The sequence below is a fragment of the Stegostoma tigrinum genome, chromosome 6 (genome assembly GCF_030684315.1).
Source record: "Stegostoma tigrinum isolate sSteTig4 chromosome 6, sSteTig4.hap1, whole genome shotgun sequence".
Classification (NCBI taxonomy): Eukaryota; Metazoa; Chordata; class Chondrichthyes; order Orectolobiformes; family Stegostomatidae; genus Stegostoma; species Stegostoma tigrinum.
In genome coordinates, this window is record NC_081359.1 from 72,323,411 (window position 1) to 72,346,585 (window position 23,175).

Below are 23,175 nucleotides of genomic sequence, written 5' to 3' on the forward strand. Positions count from 1 at the left end.
TCCAAGGAAGTGTGTTCTGTTCCTAGTATGAGGTTCAAGGATGTCACTGACTGCATAGCACCCTGTGGAGGGAAGGTAAGCCAGAAGTCATAGCTCATATTGGTACTAACGACACTGAGGGGAGAAAAGAGGGATATAATTCTGTAAGTAGACTTTATGGAGCTAGGCAGAGAATTGGCAGTTTGGTGCTCAAAATGATACATTTTGATACAGTGCCACATAGCAGATCAGTGAGCAAAGTTTGGAATGAAAGAGAAAGCATTAATAAGGATACAAAATTGGCTGAGTGATAGGATAGTTCATAAACGTTTATCAGGTGGGTGGAGGTCTGATGAGGTGATCCCTAGAGATTGGTGTTGGGACCCTTGCTTTTCTTGATGTACACGGACGTATGCGTACGAGAAACCATTTCCACATTTGGAGCTGATTCAAAACTCGGAAGCATTGCGAACCTAGGGAAAGGATCATGTGCAACTTCAAAAGGATATTGATAAGTTGTAGTGGTCCGGTTGCTGAAGCTTAGTGTGGGGAAAATGTGAGGGAACGTACTTTGGATGGAAGGAACATAGTCTTATTAAGCAAAGGGCACTAACCACTGGACCGGTGTGGGAAGAGAGATGTGATAATGGGAACTGCAGATGCTGGAGAGGGTTCTGGAATAAATAGAGAGAGAGGGGGAGGCGGACCGAAGATGGAGAGAAAAGAAGATAGGTGGAGAGGAGAATATAGGTGGGGAGGTAGGGAGGGGATAGGTCAGTCCAGGGAAGTCCCACTTCCTACAGACTAAGGGGGTGGCCATGGGCACCCGCATGGGCCCCAGCTATGCCTGCCTGTTTGTAGGTTACGTGGAACATTCCCTGTTCCGCACCTACACACGCCCCAAACCCCACCTCTTCCTCCGTTACATTGATGACTGTATCGGCGCCGCCTCTTGCTCCCCAGAGGAGCTCAAACAGTTCATCCACTTCACCAACACCTTCCACCCTAACCTTCAGTTCACCTGGGCCATCTCCAGCACATCCCTCGCTTTCCTGGAACTCTCAGTCTCCATTTCAGGCAACCAGCTTGTAACTGATGTCCATTTCAAGCCCACCGACTCCCACAGCTACCTAGAATACACCTCCTCCCACCCACCCTCCTGTAAAAATTCCATCCCCTATTCCCAATTCCTCCGCCTCCGCCGCATCTGCTCCCACGATGAGGCATTCCACTCCAGCACATCCCAGATGTCCAAGTGCTTCGAGGACCGCAACTTTTCCCCCACAGTGGTCGAGAACGCCCTTGACCGTGTCTCCCGCATTTCCCGCAACACATCCATCACACCCCGCCCCCCACCACAACCGCCCAAAGAGGATTCCCCTCGTTCTCACACACCACCCCACCAACCTCCGGATACAACGCATCATCCTCCGACATTTCCGCCATCTACAATCTGACCCCACCACCCAAGACATTTTTCCATCCCCACCCCTGTCTGCATTCCAGAGAGACCACTCTCTCCGTGACTCCTTTGTTTGCTCCACACTGTCCTCCAACCCCACCACACCCGGCACCTTCCCCTGCAACCGCAGGAAATGCTACACTTGCCCCCACACCACCTCCCTCACCCCTATCCCAGGCCCCAAGATGACTTTCCATATTAAGCAGAGGTTCACCTGCACATCTGCCAATGTGGTATACTGCATCCACTGTAGCCGGTGTGGCTTCCTTTACATTGGGGAAACCAAGCGGAGGCTTGGGGACTGCTTTGCAGAACACCTCTGCTCGGTTCGCAATAAACAACTGCACCTCCCAGTCGCAAACCATTTCCACTCCCCCTCCCATTCTTTAGATGACATGTCCATCATGGGCCTCCTGCAGTGCCGCAGTGATGCCACCCGAAGGTTGCAGGAACAGCAACTCATTCTGCTTGGGAACCCTGCAGCCCAATGGTATCAGTGTGGACTTCACGAGCTTCAAAATCTCCCCTTCCCCCATCGCATCCCAAAACCAGCCCAGTTCGTCCCCTCCCCCCACTGCACCACACAACCAGCCCAGCTCTTCCCCTCCACCCACTGCATCTCAAAACCAGTCCAACCTGTCTCTGCCTCCCTAACCTGTTCTTCCTCCCACCCCAAGCCGCACCTCCATCTCCTACCTACTAACCTCATCCCACCTCCTTGACCTGTCCGTCTTGCCTGGACTGACCTATCTGGACTCCCTACCTCCCCACCTATACTCTCCTCTCCACCTATCTTCTTTTCTCTCCATCTTCGGTCCGCCTCCCCCTCTCTCCCTATTTATTCCAGAGCCCTCACCCCATCCCCGTCTCTGATGAAGGGTCTAGGCCCGAAACGTCAGCTTTTGTGCTCCTGAGATGCTGCTGGGCCTGCTGTGTTCATCAAGCCTCACATTTCATTAGCTGGGAAGAGAGATGTGGCTGTATATGTATGTAAGTTATTAAAGGTGACACGACAACTGTTAACTGTACCTGCATTCACCACTTCCACTGGCAGTTCATGAACCATTGTGTTTAAAAAGAAATTGCCCCTCATGTCTTTTATAATTTTTATTTTCCTCTCACTTTTTAAAAATATACCCCCGGCTTTGAATGAAAAGTTTAATTTGGATAAGTGTGAGGTGACGTAAGGGGCATTTTTTTTAATACAGAGTGGCTCGTGTGGTATGAACTTGCAAAGGAAATGACGAATGAAAGAACAGTTATTAAAAGTCATTTAGATAAGCACATGAGAAAGGAATGTTTGAAGGGATATGGACCAAGCGTAGGCAGGTGGCGCTAGTTTAGTTTGCGACTGAATGGTCTCTTTTGGTGCTGGATGACTCTAAAATGCAATATGTCGCATTTAAGCAATTAAACTCCATCTGCCAATCCTCAGCCCATTGATCTGATTGATCAAGATCCGTTTGTAATCTTAGATAACTATCTTCATTCTGCCACTAAAGCTCCAATTTTGGTGTCACCTGCAAACTTACTAACCATGCCTTCCGTATTCTCATCCAAATTATTTATTTATATAAACAGAAGTGGACCTGAGGAGCACTGTTGGTCACAGGCCTCCAGTCCCAAAAACAACACTCCTCTACTACCCTTTGTCTCTGAAAATAAAAGCCAGTTTTGTTTGACTGATTTTGTTTTGATCCTCTAAACTATCATCATTACTTGCTTGTGCTGATTTTTATCATAATTATCGGGGCCTCACTACTTTTATTTTCTAGCTTCATTGTGTATTACGGTAGTGATGTATAGCCTTCCTTTGCTAAGAGCCTGTGGACTGTACTTGTTTGTCACCTCCCTCTGATCTTGTTGCCCTGAGTGTCCCTGCACCAGGAGCAACAAGGTCCTAGTGATATTGCTCATGGGATTGTCAGAACATAAAGCCTTACATTTCTACACCATGCACTCATCCGCTTCTATATAGAGTGGCAGTGGAAATAATCCATAGCTGATCTGCTTTTTGAGCTCCATCCTTTTAATCCTTTCTTAGCTCCTTCTATAATCTTCCTGCAGAACTTCATTCCTTTTTTGTCCTTGTGCTGTTGGTACTGTAATGGACTGAGAGTTCTGGATGTGCCCCACCCCATCGCCCGTTTGCTGATTTCTTTGGCCCTGACATCGAGGAGGCAATGTAATGTTCTAGAATTGTCTACAGCCATGTTTGCCTGTCTGGTCCCTTTTTTAAATAGTAAATCACCGATTTTATAATTACTTTCTGACCCTTCTCTCATGAGAAACTGAACCGCCAAAGATGTGATAGATTGACTCTGGTCATACTTCATGGGTAACAGTTGAACTCCTCAGTATTCAAAATAAATGTCGATGCAGAAGCAAGATTGCATATGGAGCATTGCATTGTCTGACCTTCCAGTTGGTAAGAAAGTCATCCATTGCCTTGCTGCTCACACTTAAGATGTGTAGCAAACACCGACAGAAAGGTGCTGAGTTGTTTTCACTTCATTGAGAGAATCATCTATTGCTGCTACCAAGTGCATCTTTCTCTTTCTTATCAGCATTCTGAAGAAACTATTTCCAATGCAAGATCACTCATCAGTCACCTTTTCAACATTTCCTTCCCTTTACAAACTTAGCAACAAAGTGCAGGAGATGTAGGACCTTCCCATTTATTTCCCTTTTGGTCTGTCAGATTCCTAAATACTGTTCCAGATGACATAATTGCATTTGCAACTCACGTTTAAGAGACCAAATGCAGACGGGGTGATCATTTTGCAAACTGAGTTAAGATGCGTTGCAAGACTAATCCCAAGCTTCCAGTAACATGTCATTTCAGTTCCCCAATTTACTCGCATTCTGTTTGACTTACTGCAGTCTTGCAGTGAAGCTCAGTACAAGGTTGAGAAACGGCACTTTTCATTTCAACTAACAACACAGTGTGGAGCTGGAGGAATATAGCAGGTCAGGCAGCATCAGAGGACCAGGAAAGTTGACGTTTCTGTGTGTTACTTCCGCTCCACACTGTGGTGTATCAGACTCCAGTGTCTGCAGTTCTTGCTATTTCCCTTTATTTCAACTGGGCACTTTTCAGTCTTTTAGACTCTGAGTTGCCAATTCTAATTCAGGACCTCTGCTTCCACTTTGTTTCCTTTTTTCCCTTTTGATTCCTAATTTCTTATTTTTGCATTTGAACAGTTATGATCCTTCTCATTACACGTCCCCTAAACATATTTTTGATTGTCACTCCCTTTGGCGTTGTACCATAAAACCGTTTGTCATTTAAAGTCTTCTTAAAGTCATCCTATCACAACCTTTTGTTCTTTTCACCACCTCCCCCTTCCCCTCGTTTTGTAACCTGATTGATGAATTTTTCCAGTGTTTTCTGTTCTCCAAATAACATTTCTTCCTGTCATATCTATGGTATTGTTAAATTTATTAAACTGCGGGTGACGTTTTTCCTGAATGACATTTTGATATGATTTTATTTATACAGAATTTTCATGTATTCTTTGTTTGCTTTTGAAGTGTGATTACTGATTTCTAGACAAATACCACAGTTGGTGATGTGATGAGCCATGATTGGCCAGATTAATTTTTAATGGTGTACCATCCATGACGTAGAGGAGCACTGCTGCTTCTCGAATCGGACTGAGATCTTCCATGCACATTCAATTAGATGAGACTTCCATTTAATGTATAATCCATGCTCCAGAATGTACACACTGAGGTACTGCGATACTTCATGGTTCAGTGGATAAGTTTGAACTTGCGGTCTTTTCACTGAGATGAGTCTGCTCTCCATATATCCCAGTTGACCCAGCTTTTTACATTACATGCAATGCAGATGTGACAGATTTACATGATATGTATATATCTATATATGTATATCATTTTTTCCCTCTAATTTCTATAGTTTACAGTGGAACCCATGGTCTAAATAATTAGTAACACAATTGACCTGACTTCCTATCAAAAAGAATGAAACTGGATTGATCCAATTTAAACTTGCGAAAAGTCGTTGATCTGTAACGTCCAGCTTTTTTGACTGTGTCCTGAAACACTTCTCATGTTAGATTACCTATTGAATTTGAAAGCTAATAATAAGGAAAATGAAAGAAAAATATAAAAGATACTGAAATAAAGATAATAACTGCTTTTTTTTTAAGCTTGAACGAAACAGCAATTTGTTGATCTTATGATTTTATACTTTTTCAGTCACATCTGATAAGTGCCTTTTTTGTCTTTTCAGAGGCTTACCTTAGACAAAGATATTTTTGAAGATGAGTCTGCAGATGATTATGGAGGCGTGAAAGAAACTTGCCCACAAAAGACTAAAAAAAAGAAAAAATCTAAAACTGAACTGGACATGAAGCATGACAGTCCTAAAATAGATAAAAAAGCTAAATCCAGCAGGTCAAATAATGAAGAACTGAGAGACAACATTTTAGATAATGTGAGAGAGACCCCTGAAGATGGGAAGGTAAAGAAAACAAATTCAACTGAATCTAAGAAATTGAAAAAACAACATGATGCACAGAGGTCTTTAGTTGAGCCAGTCACACAGGTTGACTTGTTAACTGAATCTGGTGAAAGCAAAGAGCAGAAAATTGTGGATCCCAGTGATCCAACATTTGAGAAAACTAGGGGATTAACAACCCAAGACACGATTACAACACCAAAAAGATCTCTGGATAGCTCAGATGAGGATGACCTGGAGCTTAAGATAAAGAAAAAGAAAAAGAAGAGGGATAAAGTGGACAGTTCCAAGCAAGAAATGAAATTCCAGAAGCAGAGAAAGAATCTTAAAGATGATTGTTCAGAGAAGAAAGTTATAAATAAGGAGAATAGCAGTCATAATAAAAAACACAAGTCTCAAGAGAAGCGAAAGGAGGCTGTTTCATCGGTAAAATCAGATGAAAGTGAAATTAAGGTTCCAAAATTTCAAATGGATGCCAAAGGCAGAAAGTCAATAGACAATGAAAACAGTACTACTCCTAAACAAGATTGTGTGAAAAATGCAATGATAAAACTGAACAAAATGTATAATGTGACTGATAGTTCTCCTCGGTGTGGTACTGAGAAGGTGACTCAAGGTTCTGAATCTAGTGTAACAACGTCGGGACAGCCATCCCAATTTGCTGAGCCTAGTCTCTTTGACAAGTTGGGATTGGATTCTGAAGTTAATCGAGAAAATGTGAAGACTGACAATTCAAACTACTCTGCAACGACCACTGAGGAGAAGCTGGAAGCAATTAAAGTTCCAAGCCAAGTAAGCATAGGGTTTTGAATTCTCAGTGAACTTGGTGAATTGTTTTGAGTGGAACTTTGTAGGTGGTGGTGTTCCCAATTATCTGCTGCTCAGTTCTAGATGGTAGTGTTGGTGGCATTGAAAGATACTACCTGTGAAGCCATTATGCATTTCTGCACTTATTTTGTAACTGGTGCACCCTGTTACTGACCATGAATGTGGACAAAGTTAATGTTATGGATGTGATGCTATTCAAGGAGGCTGCTTTGTCCTGCGTAATTTCAAGCTTCTTGACTTTTGTTGGAGCTGCACTCATCGAGGCAAGTGGGGAGTATTCCATAACATGCCCAACTTGTACCTTGTATGTGTTCTGTAGGCTTTGGGGAGTCAGGTGGTGAGTTACTTGCTGCAGAATTCCCAGCCTCTGACCTGCTGTTTTAGCCACAGTATCTAGATGGCTAGCCCAGTTCAGTTTCTGGTCAAGTGTAACCTCATTAATATTGATAATGGAGAATTAATTACTGCTGGTGATACTTTTAAAGGGGCAATGATTAGATTATCTTATCTCTACAAGGTCACTGTCAACCTCGTGCTCCAGTGGCAAAAGTTCCAGCCAATCCAGCTGTTCCTTATAACTCAAACCCTCCAGTCCCAGTAACATCCTTGTAAATCATTTCTTAACCCCCTCCAATTTATAGCAGGGCGACGAGAACTGTACTCAGCTTTCCAGAAGTGGCAACGAAAACAGACGTTGCTGGAAAAGCTTAGCAGATCTAGCAGCATCTGTGAAGAAACAAATCAGTTAACATTTTGGATTTTGACCCTCCCTCAGAAGCCTTCTGAGGAAGGTCACTGGACCCGAAATGTTCACTGTGATTTTTTGTTTTTCTTTGCAGATGCTGCCAGACCTGCTGAACTTTTCCAGCAACATCTGTTTTCAATCCTGATTTACAGCATTGCTGTTCTTTTGGTTTTTACTCCAGAAGTAGCTCTCCAAAATCCTGTACAAGTGCAATGTGATGCCCCAACTGTTGTATGCAAAAGGTCTGAGCAATGAAGGTGTGTGTACTAAATGCCACCTTAATCCCCCTGTTTACCTGTGACACGACTTTTAAGGGACTATGTACCTGAATTTCTGTGTCTCTCTCTGTTCAACAACTCTCCCCAAGACCCTAACATTAACTGTGTCTTAGCAAAACGCAGTACCCCTCATTCATCCAAATTAAGCTCCATCTGCCACTCTGGCCTAATTTATCAAGATCCCTTTGTAATCTTAACCTCCTTCACTATCTACTATAATCACCAGTTTTGGTGTCATTCACAAACTTAACTATGTCTCCTGAATTCTCCTGCAAATCATTGGAAGAGGCAAGATAACACTGAAGAATGGCAACACTGTTCCAGCAGTGGCAGCTCGGCTCCTGGCTGCATAAATGCAGTGGCATTCCGGCTATGGGCAGGGGCATGTGGTGGTCAGTCAGCCAGGTGTTTACAGACTGCAGAATGGACTATGACTGACTGTGTGTTTTTCTGGTGGCAAGGATTCATGGCAGAGGTGGGGAAGTGTTCTGGATGCTTCCTTTTTTTTTTGGCAGTTTCTTTTATTTCTACTTCTGTTTGTAATCAAGTCTAGTGCATACTAAAATGGTGTCAGAGGGTGGCAACTTTGCACTTTTCACTGTACTTCTGTGTTCCTGTACTTGAGTGCACGTGGCAATAAAAAAATCAAAATCAAATTGTTTGTATAAATGACAAGCAGCAGACCCAGCACCAGTCCTGCACAGGACATTGAGGCTGCTTTTGGAGTACTGTGTACGTTCAGATCACCCAGCTATAGGAAGGATATTATTAAATTGGAAAGGGAGTAGAAAAGATTTCCAAGGATGTTACCAGGACTAGATGGTTAGCATTGAGAGGCTGGATGGGTGTAGGAAGGTGAGGAGTGACCTTATTGAAGTTTATAAAATCATGGTGGGTATAGATCAGGGGAATTGCAAAATCTTTTACTTAGGATGGGGAATTCAAAATTAGATGGCATAATTTTAAGATGAGAGGAGAAAGATTTAAGACAAGGGGCAATATTTTCAGAGTAGTTCATATGTGGAATGACCTGCCAGAGGAAGTGGTGGGTGCAGGTAGAGTTAGATCATTTAAAACAACATTTGGGTAAGTTAATGAATAGGAAAGTTTTAGAGGGATATGGGCTAAATGCTGGCCAATGGGACTAGTTTATTTTGGGAAACTTGGTCAGCATGGATGAATTGGACTGAAGGGTCTGCTTCTGTGCTGTATGTCTTTGAGTCTATAAGTGTTAATTGCCACTTCCCAGCTCTAACCTGGATATTGTCCAGGCTTTTACTAGACATGGGCTGCTTCAGTATCTGAGGAGTTCTAAATGGTGCTGACCATTGTGTAGTGATCCACTGAACAGTCCAAATTATGACCTTTGGTCATTGAAGCAGCTGAAGATGGCTAGGTATAGGACACTACCCTGAGGAAATAGAGGTTCTTATGATGTGGTAGTGTCCCTGCCTCAGCAGAAAAATCTGGATTTCAGTCCCATCAGAAGTGTGTCATAACATCTCCAAACAGGCTGATGAGAAAATGTCTACCCTGAGGAGTTTCTGCCTGCAGAGATGTGCTGGACCTTAGATGATTGAGTTCTATGTTCTTTGTGCCAGATATGAACCAACTAGCAGAGAGCTTCTCCTTGATTCCCTTTGACTATGGTTATGCTAGGGCTCCTTAATGCCAAGCTGTGTCAGATGGAGCCCTTATGACAAGAACAGTCACTATCTTGTCTGGAATTCAGCTGTTTTGTCCATCCATGTTTGAACCAAGGCTATAACAAGGTCAGGAGCTGAGTTGTCCTGGTGGAACCCAAACTGGTTGTCAGTGAGCAGTACTGTTAGGCAAGTGCTGCTTCAAACACCTTCCATCACTTGACTGATTGAAAATAGATTGGTAGGCTGGTAACTGGCTGGATTGGATTTATCCTACTCATTGTGCACACAGATACCTGAGCAGTTTTCCACATTGTCACCTCATTACCAATGTTGCAGCTGTATTGGAACAGCTTGGCTCGGAGGGGTACAACAAGTCCTAAAGTGCATTTCTTCAGTGCTACTGCTAGAATGTTTCCATGCCTGTGGTTTTTGTAGTGTCCACTTTCTTCTGCTGATTCTCTGTTTCTGTTGTTCACACATCTTGTTTTGTAAAAAAGAGTGGTTTAATGCCTCCATATGTCTGTCTGTTGGTCATACTGAAGAGATGAACCAGATTGTATTTCCCACACATCATTGGGTGCCATTGTGGTAGCATCTATCATTGTCTTAGGGGAAACTATTAACCCAGTTTTGGGCCATAAAATATTGCAGACTCATATCCATTTTGAAATATGAAGCAATGTATTACATACTACCATTACTGTTTGGGACTAGTATGCATGGGTAGACTTCTATGTTCCTGTGATTTGTTTCTAAGTTTGAGTTGAACTTAATAGAAACAAACTGTTAGCCATAACAGCAAAAGTTATTGCGGACCATAGATGGAATTGGTTTCAAAGCAATTTTTTCCCCATTTATGATACATGCCTGCCATCTGTTAACTTCAGTTTTTTTTAGCATATTAAAGCAACATGCAAAGATTGGAGCACAGTAAGACATTCCAGAAAGTGGTAAAGGCAATATGAGAAATTTGAAATGGAAATATTCAGTTTGCATATGTATCACTTTTTAATATTGCACAATTTACAACTTGTGCCAAGCATGTGGCTTACTGAAGTCCAGAGGTAAAATCCAGTTTCTTTCTTAATGAGACATTTCTTGTTTTCATTAGTTGTTGGACAAAGAATTGTTTAAAGGCTTTTTTGTCAAAGCTTTACATCTTGCACTCTTCAGAATTTCAGAAGAAAACCAGTTCAAGGGAGAATCAATTCACATGGAAAGTGCACCAGTGAATTGTTTGATAATTAACCATCAGTTTTTGTTTGAGTTTTAAGTCATGCTGGGCTGACTCTGGTCAGGACCAGCAACTTAGGGATGTCATTAGGACTCAGTGTAGTGCTCCTGCATGTATTAGAAGTTGCATATTAACACACAGCCCTATTTTATTTTTGCTGACAGCAGATATACATACTGCATTGGTTTCAAATCAGCAAAGTAGATAATGGCCATTTTCTAGTTAATTGAATTAGTATTCTTGTGAATTGCTCTGATGAGTGGAAGACAAAAAGCTTTAACAAAACGCCTACTTGAAGCAATACTTAATTCCTCATTTTATATGTAGTTTCAGCTTTTTGTATTTTCTGTTTAAACATTTAAGGTACGTGGCTATAATTCTCGTTTTTTGTTTTAGTTTGTTTCCCGAGAGCGGTTGGGAAAGAAAGGTGAAGCTCCCAAAGAAATTTCTGATAAAAAAATGGATATTGACAAGGGGCGAAAGGAACAAAGTGTGGACCATCGTAAGTACTAGTAGAAGTTGTACCAGCAATCTTCGTGTGTACTGGGGAGGCAATGGAGTAAGCGGTAATGTAACGACTAGCATTCCAGAAATTTAGGCTCATGTTCTGGGTGCATGGATTTGAATCCCATCATGGTAGCTGGCCTAATTTATTGATTTGTTGGCCTTTGTTGTAAAAACCCATCTGGTTCACTAATAACCTTTCATGGAAGGAAATATCCCTTTTACCAGATTTGTTCTACTTGTGATTCCAGACCCACTGCAATGTGTTTGACTCTTAACTGCCTACTGTGCAATTGGGAATGGGCAATAAACAACACCTACGCCTTTTTGAACTAATGAAAAATGAATGTTGCTGTACATCATGTCATTTTATTCTGTATTTTGACAGTTTCTGTGTCAAGTATCTTAAGTTTTAAAACTTACAATTTCAGATATTTTTACTAACATTTTAATGGAAATCTTATTGAAAGGTGTTTTGCATTTAAATGAGGTAGATTCAGATGTAAACATTCTCACTTGTCAAACAAATGTTAGAACTAATTTATTAGTAGTAATAGAAGTACAATTTATTGGCAAGCTAAGTGAAAATATTGTAAATGTTGGCTTTTTTCTGATTAAATGCATAGATATATCTTTAAAGTAAAGATATATTACCTAACCCTTACTAACATTGGAACCCCCTTGTCACTTCTTAGCCCCTTCATCAAAGCTGTCAAGTATCATGTCTTTCAGCGTAGTTTTTAGCGTTGTAAAATGTTGATTCAGTCTCTTAATTTGCTATTATAAATGTTAATTTTTATCGCTATATGCAAGGAACAGAAGTAACCTCCAGAACTGGCCAATCTTATGTGCAAACAAGCTTCGAGGAAAAGTGAAACCCAAGTTGTTTTCTGGGGCTGTTCCTACTAACCAATTTTTTCCTTTGTTTAAAACCAAATTAACAACAAACTTTCTCAGTCTGTTTTGTGGACTATTTTTTTTTATTAAGATGAGTTTGCCACTTTTACATCTCCATTGTTATTCCCTATATCTTATGACATACACTTTGAAAGTTCCACAGCTCTGATGATCGGGACGAGGTGCAGTCCATGTGATGTGTGTTGCTGGGAAGCATCAAGTACCAGGGTAACCCAGTACTACAAAAACAAAATACTGCAGATGCTGAAAGTCTGAAATTAAAACAGAAAATGCTAGAAATACTCTATCTTTATTGATAAATAGTTAACATTTCAGATTGATCTTTCATCAGATTCTGAAGTTTGTTTTTAATTGCAGTTTGTATTGTAAGTTTTTTTTAAATATTGTCTTTGTGATAGCTGTGCTACAGAGGTCAAACTGTGCACATCATTGAGTGAGTTGCTTATCTTGTCCTTCTTTTCTTTGCCATGCTTGGAATGAATTCTGAATATGGCTGCAACCCTCCCACTCAACTGGAAGCTTTGTTTTGGTTTGGGTATTTCTTATCCTCATACGTGTTCCTCTTAAACAGTGTATTGTATACGTGATATAACAACAGAACTCATGGCTCTTAGCTACACTAGTTCTAACTTTCTAGTAGAGTCTCTGTCACGTGACTATCGAAGTCACAGTTATATACTGAAGAGACTCAAGTGCATTTCCACTAAACCTCAACTTTGACTCAAAACTTAGACACCTATAAAATGCAATCACATCTTGCTCTCCTTGCAGCTTCACAGAATGTCTGATGCATCTCAATGCAGATAATCTACATATTAAATGAATGGACTTTTTTGTTTCCAGTTAATAAATGCACTAAGGTTCTACTTTGTTGACATCAGAGATCAGCGTGGTTGGAACGATCCAAAATCAAAAAAAGTAAGCTGAGGCATGACTTCATCTCCATGACTGACACTCCCTGGGGGGTAAATCTGTGACTTTGGTTATCCTTGAAGAATACTTGGCGAATTGCCCTTGTGAGGTGCTATCTCTCCATGTCCTGATTCATTGGCAGGCCCTTGAATGACCTTGTCATTCTACGGACTGTTGGAGGAGGAATATTAATGAGTGAATTATGATCCCTGTCCAAGATGCCTCACTTTCTGGACGTTTTTGCCTTTGCTCTTCTTTGTTCTTTGCTTAGAAAGTTGAATCCGGACTGATCGTTGGGAAAGCTTATTGTCATTCTGAACATGAGTGCTAGCGAATTGAAAATTTTTAAGTTGAGATTTGCGGAACCCTTAGGAAAATTGAAATGGCAAGAAGAATTTGGTCAAAAAATTGCTACGAAGACCAGCTGAATCATCAGAGCACTAATACTGTGAATATCTAACTCAGTAGCATGTAGATTTCTCAAAGTAACTGTGTTTGCTATATCATATCCAAGAAATGCGCACCAGCTTCCCTTTTTAGTGTGGTAAGGTGTAATAATGGTAAAAGCTGATTGCGTTGTGATCTCTTAAATGTAGTCACTGTGGTGGACAGAAAGCTAACTTGTGTGAATTTAATGTGCTGTTTTTGTGTCTCAATCCTTTAAACCTTTCTGCTGCTCAACTGAACAAGGTGTTGAACTATCTTATAGTGCCTTATGCTTGATAGACTCATAACAATATGCAGCTGAATATGCACTAATTCATTATCTATTATTTGCTATTGAACAGCAGAACGTTAAGAGCAGAGAAGCTTCAGGTAAACTTGTACGCTGCTGAGATGGCTGGCAAGTTTGTTGATTTTCTTTTTAAAAACAACTCTTGGTAGTTTCCTACTCTTTCTTTGTAGGTTGGTCACTGGTCATGAATACTCCAAATTAAACAGGGTGAACTTGTTTATTAAAGTGGCCGTTTAGCAGAAGCGAGTTTATGATTTGCGGTAGCTTTGCACAGATTAAAGACAGGCAGTACAATTATTCAGGTATGACATTGAAGTTGCATTTTGGGGAGTACTGTGGCATTTTTTCAAACTGCTAGCATATTTGCTTAGCAAAATCACTAATCAAGTTGATTAGAGAATGTCTTGAAAACTGGAAGGCCAGTCACTGCATGTTGTGGTGACTTACTCTTGGCAGTTCATATCTGTCGAGAAGTAAACTAATTTGCTTGGAGCCGCACTGGTTGAAATCAGATTTCCAGTATTTGTTGCTGCAAATAACGCTTCCCCACCAACACAAATATGAACTATGGAATTGTGGCATCAGCTGTGACTATAATAGGATGTTGTCATGTCATTGTAACTTACAGGAGAAACGACACTGAAATCAGAAGCCCACCCATTTGTCACTTTGAAACGGCCCATTTCTGTTGCCTGATGCGTTTTCTCGGGCATCATCGGGGAAAACATTTGGGGAGTGCTTTGTTGTATATATGAAGAGATGGTACAAGACTTGCCACCAGAATCATGGCTAAATGTTGCAACATATTTTGATGAAGTTGGCAGGGTGTGTATGATTTTTTGATTTCTTGAATCTTCCATAAGATATTAACACTGATCCAGTGACTTTTAAGTATGTAACCATGACTGATTTCCTATTCATTCTGGCCTACACTCCTGACTTAGAGTGTGAAGTGTCCAGTTGCGGTGCTTATTGATCGTCTTTGCTAGGAAGCCACTAATTATCGATCTTGATATGCTGAGAGGAAACTGGAAGCGAGCTGTCTGCTCAAATTCTGTTCCACCTTCTACCCTGCCCACTGTTTAACACAGTGTATCCCAGGGTGCTTTGGAATTTTAGGGTACTGAACTGCAGTGTTTTAATTTCTTATTATGCAGCCGAGTTGATTTTTGATTCTGCGCAGGCTAGAATAGTGTGATAGGTGGACATTTGAACAAAAATGTACGCCTGCCTTTATCGTTGATTTTTTGCTTCTTTTAGTAGGTAACTGACAATAATGTTCACTGACACAGATATTCTTAACTGTGCTGTGGATGTTGAACAACATGCAGGTGTGTAACTGAGGCTCTGCTTTTCTGATTATAGTTGTATAAGCCTGTCCTCACTCTGCAGCTGTCAATTTTACACATCGGCTAGAGAATTTAACTGTTTAACTTTCCTTCCCAATAACTGTTTATCACATTTTTTTTGTACTTTTCAACTCATAAATTATCAACACAAATACTTCTTTCAGACACTGGGTTGCAACCAGGGAAAGTCATCTAAATGAAATAAATTTAGAAAATTATTCAACGTTGCCAAATTTAGTTTTTCAGCAGTGGTACTCAATGCAGGGATTAATATTTGGGGTATTTTCACAGAACAGACTGAGCTACTGATTTTATTTGAAAGCTGATTTCATGCAAAGGTATTTTTAAAAATGTATTGATTCCTTTGAATGCTGACAAGGCTAGAAAAAACAAGTTCAGATTAAGCTACAGCTATGAAGTTTGTAAATTCTTATCCCTACCCAATTTATTTGTGTACTTATTGTGTTTTTAACTTCTTTCTGCTTTTTATAGATAACAGAGAGATGAAAGGTCTTTTTGATAAGTTCCTGATTCCTTTCACTGAAAGAATGGATGATGAGGACAGGGAGAATAAAGACTCAGTTTTCCAAGGTTCTAAAATTGATGGGAACCGAACCAAAGGGAAGAAGCAGGTGCAAAAAGATAAGAAAAGTACAAAAGAGGAGAATGATTGCAGAGTGCAGAATGCAATTGAAGAGACTCAAGAAGTTCTTGATACCATGTCTCAGACTGAGGAAAATCCAGGTATAAACCAGACTTTTTCTCGTCATTGCAGAAGTAAACTTTATTTGTTATCTTGAGATGCTATTGTATGAAATGATTGCTATTACCTCCTCATCTTTCAGATGATTTGTTTAAAACTTACTGTACTGTAAAATCTTAACTTTTCCAGGCATTGTTTTCTGACATTGCCAGGAGTACAGTTTTTTGGCAAAGTTCCAAACAGTTGAGCTATCTCATTTACATTTGAAAGGATTCAAGATGTCTTTACGCTGGTGGGAGAATCTGGCTAATTTAGCGTAGACGAGAGGGTAATCCTAGATAACACCGTGGAGCTGGAGGATCACAGCAGGCCAGGCAGCATCAGAACAGCAGGAAAGTTGATGTTTCGGGTCGGGACCTGAAAACTTCTGAAGAAGGGTCCCGATCCGAAATGTCAACATTCCTGTTCCTCTGATGCTGCCTGGCCTGATGTGTTCCTCCAGTTCCACACTGTTATCTCTGACTCCGGTGTCTACAGTTATTGCTTTCTCTTCGAGGGTAGTCCTTCTGTTTTGTATGTCTCCATCTTGCACTGTACCTTATTCCAGCCCTTGTTGGCATGTTATCTTCTGGGAGAAGTTGACAATCTGGGTCCGATATGAGAAAACAGAACTAATTCAGAAAGTATCCAGGACAGGATATGCATCATATTTTCTCTATAATATGACCCTTGCTGCTGCTTGGTACAGCTATGCAGCAGGTCATGTACCTGTTGGCAGTGCTTACCAGGCATTCATTACTTGTTGGAAAAGAACAGTTGTTCATTATATTGCTCCTATTGAAAAATTAAATTAATGTTTCCTCAGCTACCTCATTTTGTGAAACTGGAGTAATGTACCGATTAATCTTGCAATCCAGCCCTTGCTTTCATTCTGTAAAGTACAAATCTACACTGCACGTACGCCGGTACAGTTCTTAAGTTTGTATGAGTAATTAAGTTTCTTTTAAAGTGGAAATCATTCCTCTAGTTCACCTCATCTGAACGTTTTACAAGGGCATATGTATTCCAAACCTTGCAAGAGAACCAAACTTGGCCTCAGTATTTGTGGCGTGCTCTAATTCAAGACGTCTGTGGTGATGAATGGCACCTTTGTGCTGGATTTATCTATGAATACAACCTAATATATTGATCATGAACCTTCAGAGACTTTTGAACCATTACACCTAGATAATTTTCTCTTTCAGTGACATTGCCTGGAAATTAGAAACAATTCCAGTTCTTCCTTATTGTGCTTCTGTAGCAATAATTTGCATTATAACTGTTAATTTTATTCCTTTTTTGTAATGTTTTCAATATTCAGCTGAAAAACAGGAGATGCTTAAATTGGGTGTGGACCTCCAGCTTGATTGGATGACATTGGAAGATTTTCAAAAACACTTGGATGGAAATGATGACTTGATTTCTGTACCAAAAACAATATCCAATAGTGAGTTTCAACAAAATAACTTCTGGAATTATTAGTGTTAACAGCAAATTCAAATCATTATAAATTATTTTAAACTATACTTTGTAAGTTACTTGTTGATTGTTCTGCTATTACAAGTTTTGAGTTAAAGATTATATTTGAAATTAGTTTTGCGGGTTTTGTAATGTGTATGTGAAAGAAAATTTGAATTTGGGGCACATGCATTAACATTTTGTAAAAGAATGCAAAACAGAATTTGGTTTTAATCCATTCACCTATTACTTCAAAGTTTTGAACTTAGTGTCATGCAAAGAATTGCATAGGAATGAGTAATTATTCAATAACTCTCTTCCTACATTGTTTATTTTAAAAGTGTTGGAGCTTAGCAGAGATGAACATTTTTTGATTGAATGTAGAAATGCTTAAAATGGCTTAAATATTTTCCAAAGATGTGTGGGCTGTTGAACTTGTCATAACTCTACAGTCTTGAATTTGATGTTGAATAACCAAGGTAGTTCATTGTTAATATTAGTCCTGCTTCATAATTATTTCAAAATTCAATACAAGTATAATATTTATACATGTAGACCAGTCCTACAATTGAGATCCAAGCTCAGATATCACTTTTTATAATTGTCTAAGAATAGGAGGACGTGTTTGAAATATTTCTTTAACCTTGACTCAAACTTCAGATGATGGAATAGTATGCTAAGGCAGGTTTTTGCCCATTGTAGCCTGAACTATATTTTTAGCATATTAAGGGCATTGATGTGTTCTATTTCAAATTGCGTAATGAGTATCAGACAAATTATTTGACCGCTTAAATTAAAAATTGCTGGTGTACTATTTAAAAGAATTCTTTCATGATTTGTGGGCATTACCTTGTGGGCCAGGAGGAAACAAATGTTGCCCTTGTCAGCAATGTTGAGTTGCTACCTAGAACCAGGGAGTACCTGCACCAGTTTACTGCATAATGCTGTTAGGAAGCAAGTTCCAGGATTTTGATCCATTAAAAGAGAAGGAATGATGATCAAATTCAAGTTAAAATGATGGATGATTTGAAAGGGAAGTTGTGACTGACCGTTGTTCCCATGCATTTGCTGCTCGTGTCCTTCTGGTTTTGAAGGTGTTACTTAAGGAGGTTTGGCAAATTGTTGCAATGCATCCCGTACATGGAACACACCACTGGCAAAAGTGAGTGCATGAGGGAGTGCTAATTAGGTAGCTATGTTTTCCTTAATGATAATATTCAAATATTGGTGGACCTACATTCATCTAGGCAAATGAGGAGTGTTCTATCACAGTCCTGACTTGTACTGAAATTAACATGCTGGGGATCACAGCAGATCAGACAGCATCCATGGAGAGAGAACAAGCTAAAACTTTGAGTCTAAATGACTCTTCATCAGAGCTGAAGTGAAGTTTCTCAAATTCTCACATTTTAATCACTTAATCTGAACTATCAACATCCTTTCTCCACCAGCACTCTATACCCAGCACTGCCATCCCCACCCTAATTATAGTGTAAATGCTGTTCCTTCCAAACTTCACTTCAACTCTGAAAAGTCATCTAGATTCAAAATGTTTCTCCATGGATGTTGTCTGACCTAGTGTGATATCCAGCATTTGTTCAGTACAGATTCCAGCATCTGCAATAACTTGCTGTTACAGTCCTGACTTGTGCCTTGTAGATGGTGGGCACACTTTTGAAGATTCTTTAAGGCGTTAAACAAGGTTCTGCATGGTAGACTGGTTAGCCGGGTTAGATCACATGGAATCCAAGGAGAGCTAGCCATTTGGATACAAAATTGGCTCGAAGGTAGGAGACAGAGCATGGTGGTGGAGGGTTGCTTTTGGACTGGAGGCCTGTGACCAGTGATGTGCACAAGGATTAGTGCTGGGTTGACTGTTTTTTGTTATTTTATATAAATGCTTTGGGTTTGAATATAGGAGGAATGGTTAGTAAGTTTGTAGATGATACCAAAATTGGTGGTTCAGTGGACAGTGAAGAAGGTTACCTCCAGAGTATAATGCGACCTTGATCAGATGGGCAGACGAGTGGTCATTGGAGATTTTAGACAAAAGTGAGGTGTTGCATTTTAGAAATGCCAACCAGGGCAGGACTTTACACTTTAGTAGGGTCCTGGGGAGTGTTGCTGAACAAAGAGTCCTTTAGGTACAGTTTCATATTTCCTTGAAAGTGGAGTTGCAAGTAGATAGGGTAGTGAAGAAGGCATTTTGTACACCTTGCCTTTATTGGTCAGTACATTGAGTACAGGAATTGGGATGTTGTATTGAGGCTGTACAGGACATTGGTTAGACCATTTTTGGAATACTGCATTCAGTTCTGGTCTCCCTGCAAAAGGAAGGGTGTTGCCAGGTTTGGAGAACTTGAGCTATACGGAGAGGGTGAATAGGCTGGGGCTATTTTCTCAGGATTGTTGAAGGCTGAGCAATGACCTTTAGAGATTTATAAAATCATGAGCGGCATGGATAGAGTGAATTGCCAAGGTCTTTTCCACAAGGGGTGTCCAAAACTAGAGGGCGTAAGTTTAAGGCGAGAGGGGAAAGATTTAAAAGGGACCAAAGGAGCAACTTTTTCATGCAGTGGATGGTGCTTGAATGGATTGAGCTACAGAGGAAGTAGAGGAGGCTGGTATAATGATGACATTTAAAAAGGCACCTGGATGGATCTGTGAATATGAAGAGTTAAGAGAGAGATATGGCCAAATTCTGGCAAATGGGACTTTATGATTTGGGTTATCTAGTCGGTGTGGATGAATTGGACCAAAGGATCTGTTTCCAAGCAGTACAACTCTTTAGCTCTGAGTCAGGAGGTGACTTACTTCAGGCAGAATTCTTAGCCTCTGACTTGCTCTTAGAGTCACACTATTTATATGAGTGGAGGATTTCAGTTTTGGGTCAATGGTAACCCGCAGGAAGATGATAGAGGATTCCGACGTGGTAATGCCATTGAACATTTCACTGTTGGCCTTGTCTGGTTTGAAGTGCAGATTACTTGGGTTACACAAATGTTATTTGCCCCTGATCAGAAGCCTGAATGTTGTCTAGGTTGTGCTGTATCTGGCCCAGACTGCTTCAGCCTCTAAGGAGTTAAAAATAGTGCTAAATTTTTTAATCCTCGGTAAACATGCCCAGCTCGGATTTTATCATAGAGGAATGGGCATGGTACTGCTTTGGGCACTAGCCTGATGACATGTCTGGGGACTGAGGTTATTGGCCTCCAGCAACCACAATCAACTATCTTCCTTTATGCTAGGTATGACTTCAATTAGCAGAAAATACCTCCAGATTCCTATTGGTTTCAAGTTTATTAAATCTACTTGATGTTAGTCATGATGTGGAGGTGTTGGTGTTGTACAGGGGTAGACACAGTGAGAAGTCACATGACACCAAGTTATGGCCCAGCAGGTTTATTTGAAATCACAGGCTTTCGGAGTGCTGCTCCTTTGTCAGGTTAAGTGCGTCACTTCAACTGACGAAGGAGTAGAGCTCTGAAAGCTTGTGATTTCAAATAAACCTTTTGGACCATAACTTGGTGTCATGTGACTATTTGATGCTATACTCGGTTAAATGCTGTTTTAGGTCAGTTAATTTGCCTGTGTTTGGACGAAAGTTACACTGAGGTCAGGAGCTGGGCCACCGAGGTGGAATCCAAACTGCTGTTTGATAGCTCTGTCAGGGACACCCGGCACAGCATCATTGATCAACGGTGGACTGCGTTATTGGTTGTTTTGGATTTATGTTTCTTTTTGACTGGTTCCACCACTTGCACCTCATTTATTTTCCATCTTCCCCAATCAGGAATGTGAATACATGTAATATTAAGTGGTATAATATGAGCGTGTCCATTCTGTATTAAAGTGCTGGAAAGCTGAATACGTCTTGTCTTACATCACATCTATCCTAAAATGCCAATTTGTTATTGTCCTTGTTATCTTGCTTATGAAATTTTAAATGTAATTAAATTAGTTAAATGCAAATATGGGAGTGAGGAAACTTCTTAACTAATAGTTATTTTTGCTTGATTTTGTAAACTTGTTCATGTAGGTGTGTTGCGCGATGCAGTAAAAAGTGGGAACTATTTAACCGTAAAACTGGCTCTAAATTCAAGTGAAGAGTATAATCTAGATCAAGAGGTACGTATAGCGTCATACAGCATGGAAATAGACCCTTTGGTCCAAATAGTCCATGCCACACATAATCCCAAACTAAACTAGTCCTACCTGTCTGCTGCCGGCCCATATTCCGTCTAAACCTCTCCCAAACCTTTCCTATTTCTGTACCTATCCAAATGTCTTTTAAACATTGTAACTGTCGGATGCACCACTTCTTCAGGACGTTCATTCTACACACTAACCACCCAGTGTTAAATAATTTGCTGTATGTGGAAGCTGCATTTTTAGCAAATGCTTATGTTTCCTTTTTCAGTACTATTCCTTTGAGACCTGTCTACAGACTTTGATAGAATTATAACTGCGACTGCTTTTGCATGATTCTATTCATGCCTATCAAACTTTAGCCCTGTGATATCCTACAATGTCTTCTCTTCCCACCCTGATTGTTGTCCTTGGTGTTGTCCTTGGTGTTCTGTAGGATCTATTTGTGGATCCTTGCTTCTGTATTTGGCAGCATCACCAAAAAGGTGAGGTCACGTGAAGATACACATCACATTCCACATTTATGTTTGTGACACCCGGTTCTGTTCGCACTACTGTTGCTTGGCCCCTTAATTTTGTCAAGCTGTCTCTGTCCTGTCTCAGTTCGTCTGTTACAGTCAGAATTGTTTTTCTTATTGCCAGACTTTGCTACACACCCATTGTTCATCCTGTTTAACTTCATGTTTAACTGGAATCCCAGTGCTTGCTGGCCTATATTCACCACCATCTCAACCGAAAAATGTTGTATTCTGTTTAAATCCTGTTATGACTTTCTGTTTCCCTTTGTAGCAGGCTTGCTCCTTTCCTCCAAGTCTAGTCTTTCATTTATGGTTCGCTTCTTTTGCCCAGCTTTTGACAGCTGTGCTTCCAGTCTAATGGACAGTGAACTGAGGAATTCTCTTAGCAAAACACTCTTACACTCCTCCAAAGCTTAAACAATAGCCTTTGACTAAATTTTTGGTTTCCTGTCATTATGATGTCTTTGATTTATTGGCAAATTCCACCTTATTGTGCTCCTCTGAATATTTGAGTCTTTTTCCCTGGGTTAAAGGACTCTTGTACAATATGTCAACAAATTGCGTTTATAATTGTTGAATGGTTACAGTGCAGTTTGAGGCCCATTGAACATAAAAATAATTCTACAGTTAAGTTATTAATGAGTGCAAAATTTTAATTCCTTGGCATTTTGTGATGAACATTTTTCAATGAACTTTGGCTCCCATGATCATTCATTATGGTATTGATTCTGGGTGTCACCCCACGAAAATAATGTCTCCACTAATTCCCACTTCAAATAATACTCAGTTTTGACCAGAATTATTTTTTTGGTCTACAGCTGGAGTTTAGATGGTAGGAATTAGTAACCTAAAAATAACAATTGATTTTGTTGAACAAATTTAGTTTGAGAGTATGGAATGCAGTTTTGATAACTATTTGTAACTTTACCAATTTTGAAAGTATTTACTTCTAGTCGTAGATTTAAGCAAAATTTGTTAAACTCAGTATTCTGAGTCAAAGGTTATTAGTTCAAGCACATAATCCAGGCAATAATTCTTGTAGTTTTGGGAGAATGCTGTCCCATCACATGGCCAACCTTCCAGTTTGGACGCTGCTTCCCTCTGATCAATTGTTTTTAACAAAATAACAACACTCTGGCAATATTTTGATGAGCACCAAGAGACATTCTTGTGTCTGGTTAATATTATCATTAAAAGTATCCAACAAAAAACATGATACCATGCTGCTGCT

At 40.2% G+C, this 23,175-nt stretch overlaps 1 protein-coding gene across 1 annotated transcript in view; it reads left to right on the forward strand.

Annotated features, from left to right (window-relative positions):
- mphosph8 (M-phase phosphoprotein 8) overlaps positions 1-23,175 on the forward strand; it is a 59,862-nt gene that overhangs the window by 16,537 nt on the left and 20,150 nt on the right. The window contains exons 3-7 of the mRNA XM_048533529.2: positions 5,700-6,719; positions 11,055-11,160; positions 15,570-15,821; positions 17,141-17,266; positions 21,317-21,405. Coding sequence (XP_048389486.1) covers positions 5,700-6,719; positions 11,055-11,160; positions 15,570-15,821; positions 17,141-17,266; positions 21,317-21,405 — 1,593 coding nt within the window. The remainder of the gene's footprint in view (positions 1-5,699; positions 6,720-11,054; positions 11,161-15,569; positions 15,822-17,140; positions 17,267-21,316; positions 21,406-23,175) is intronic.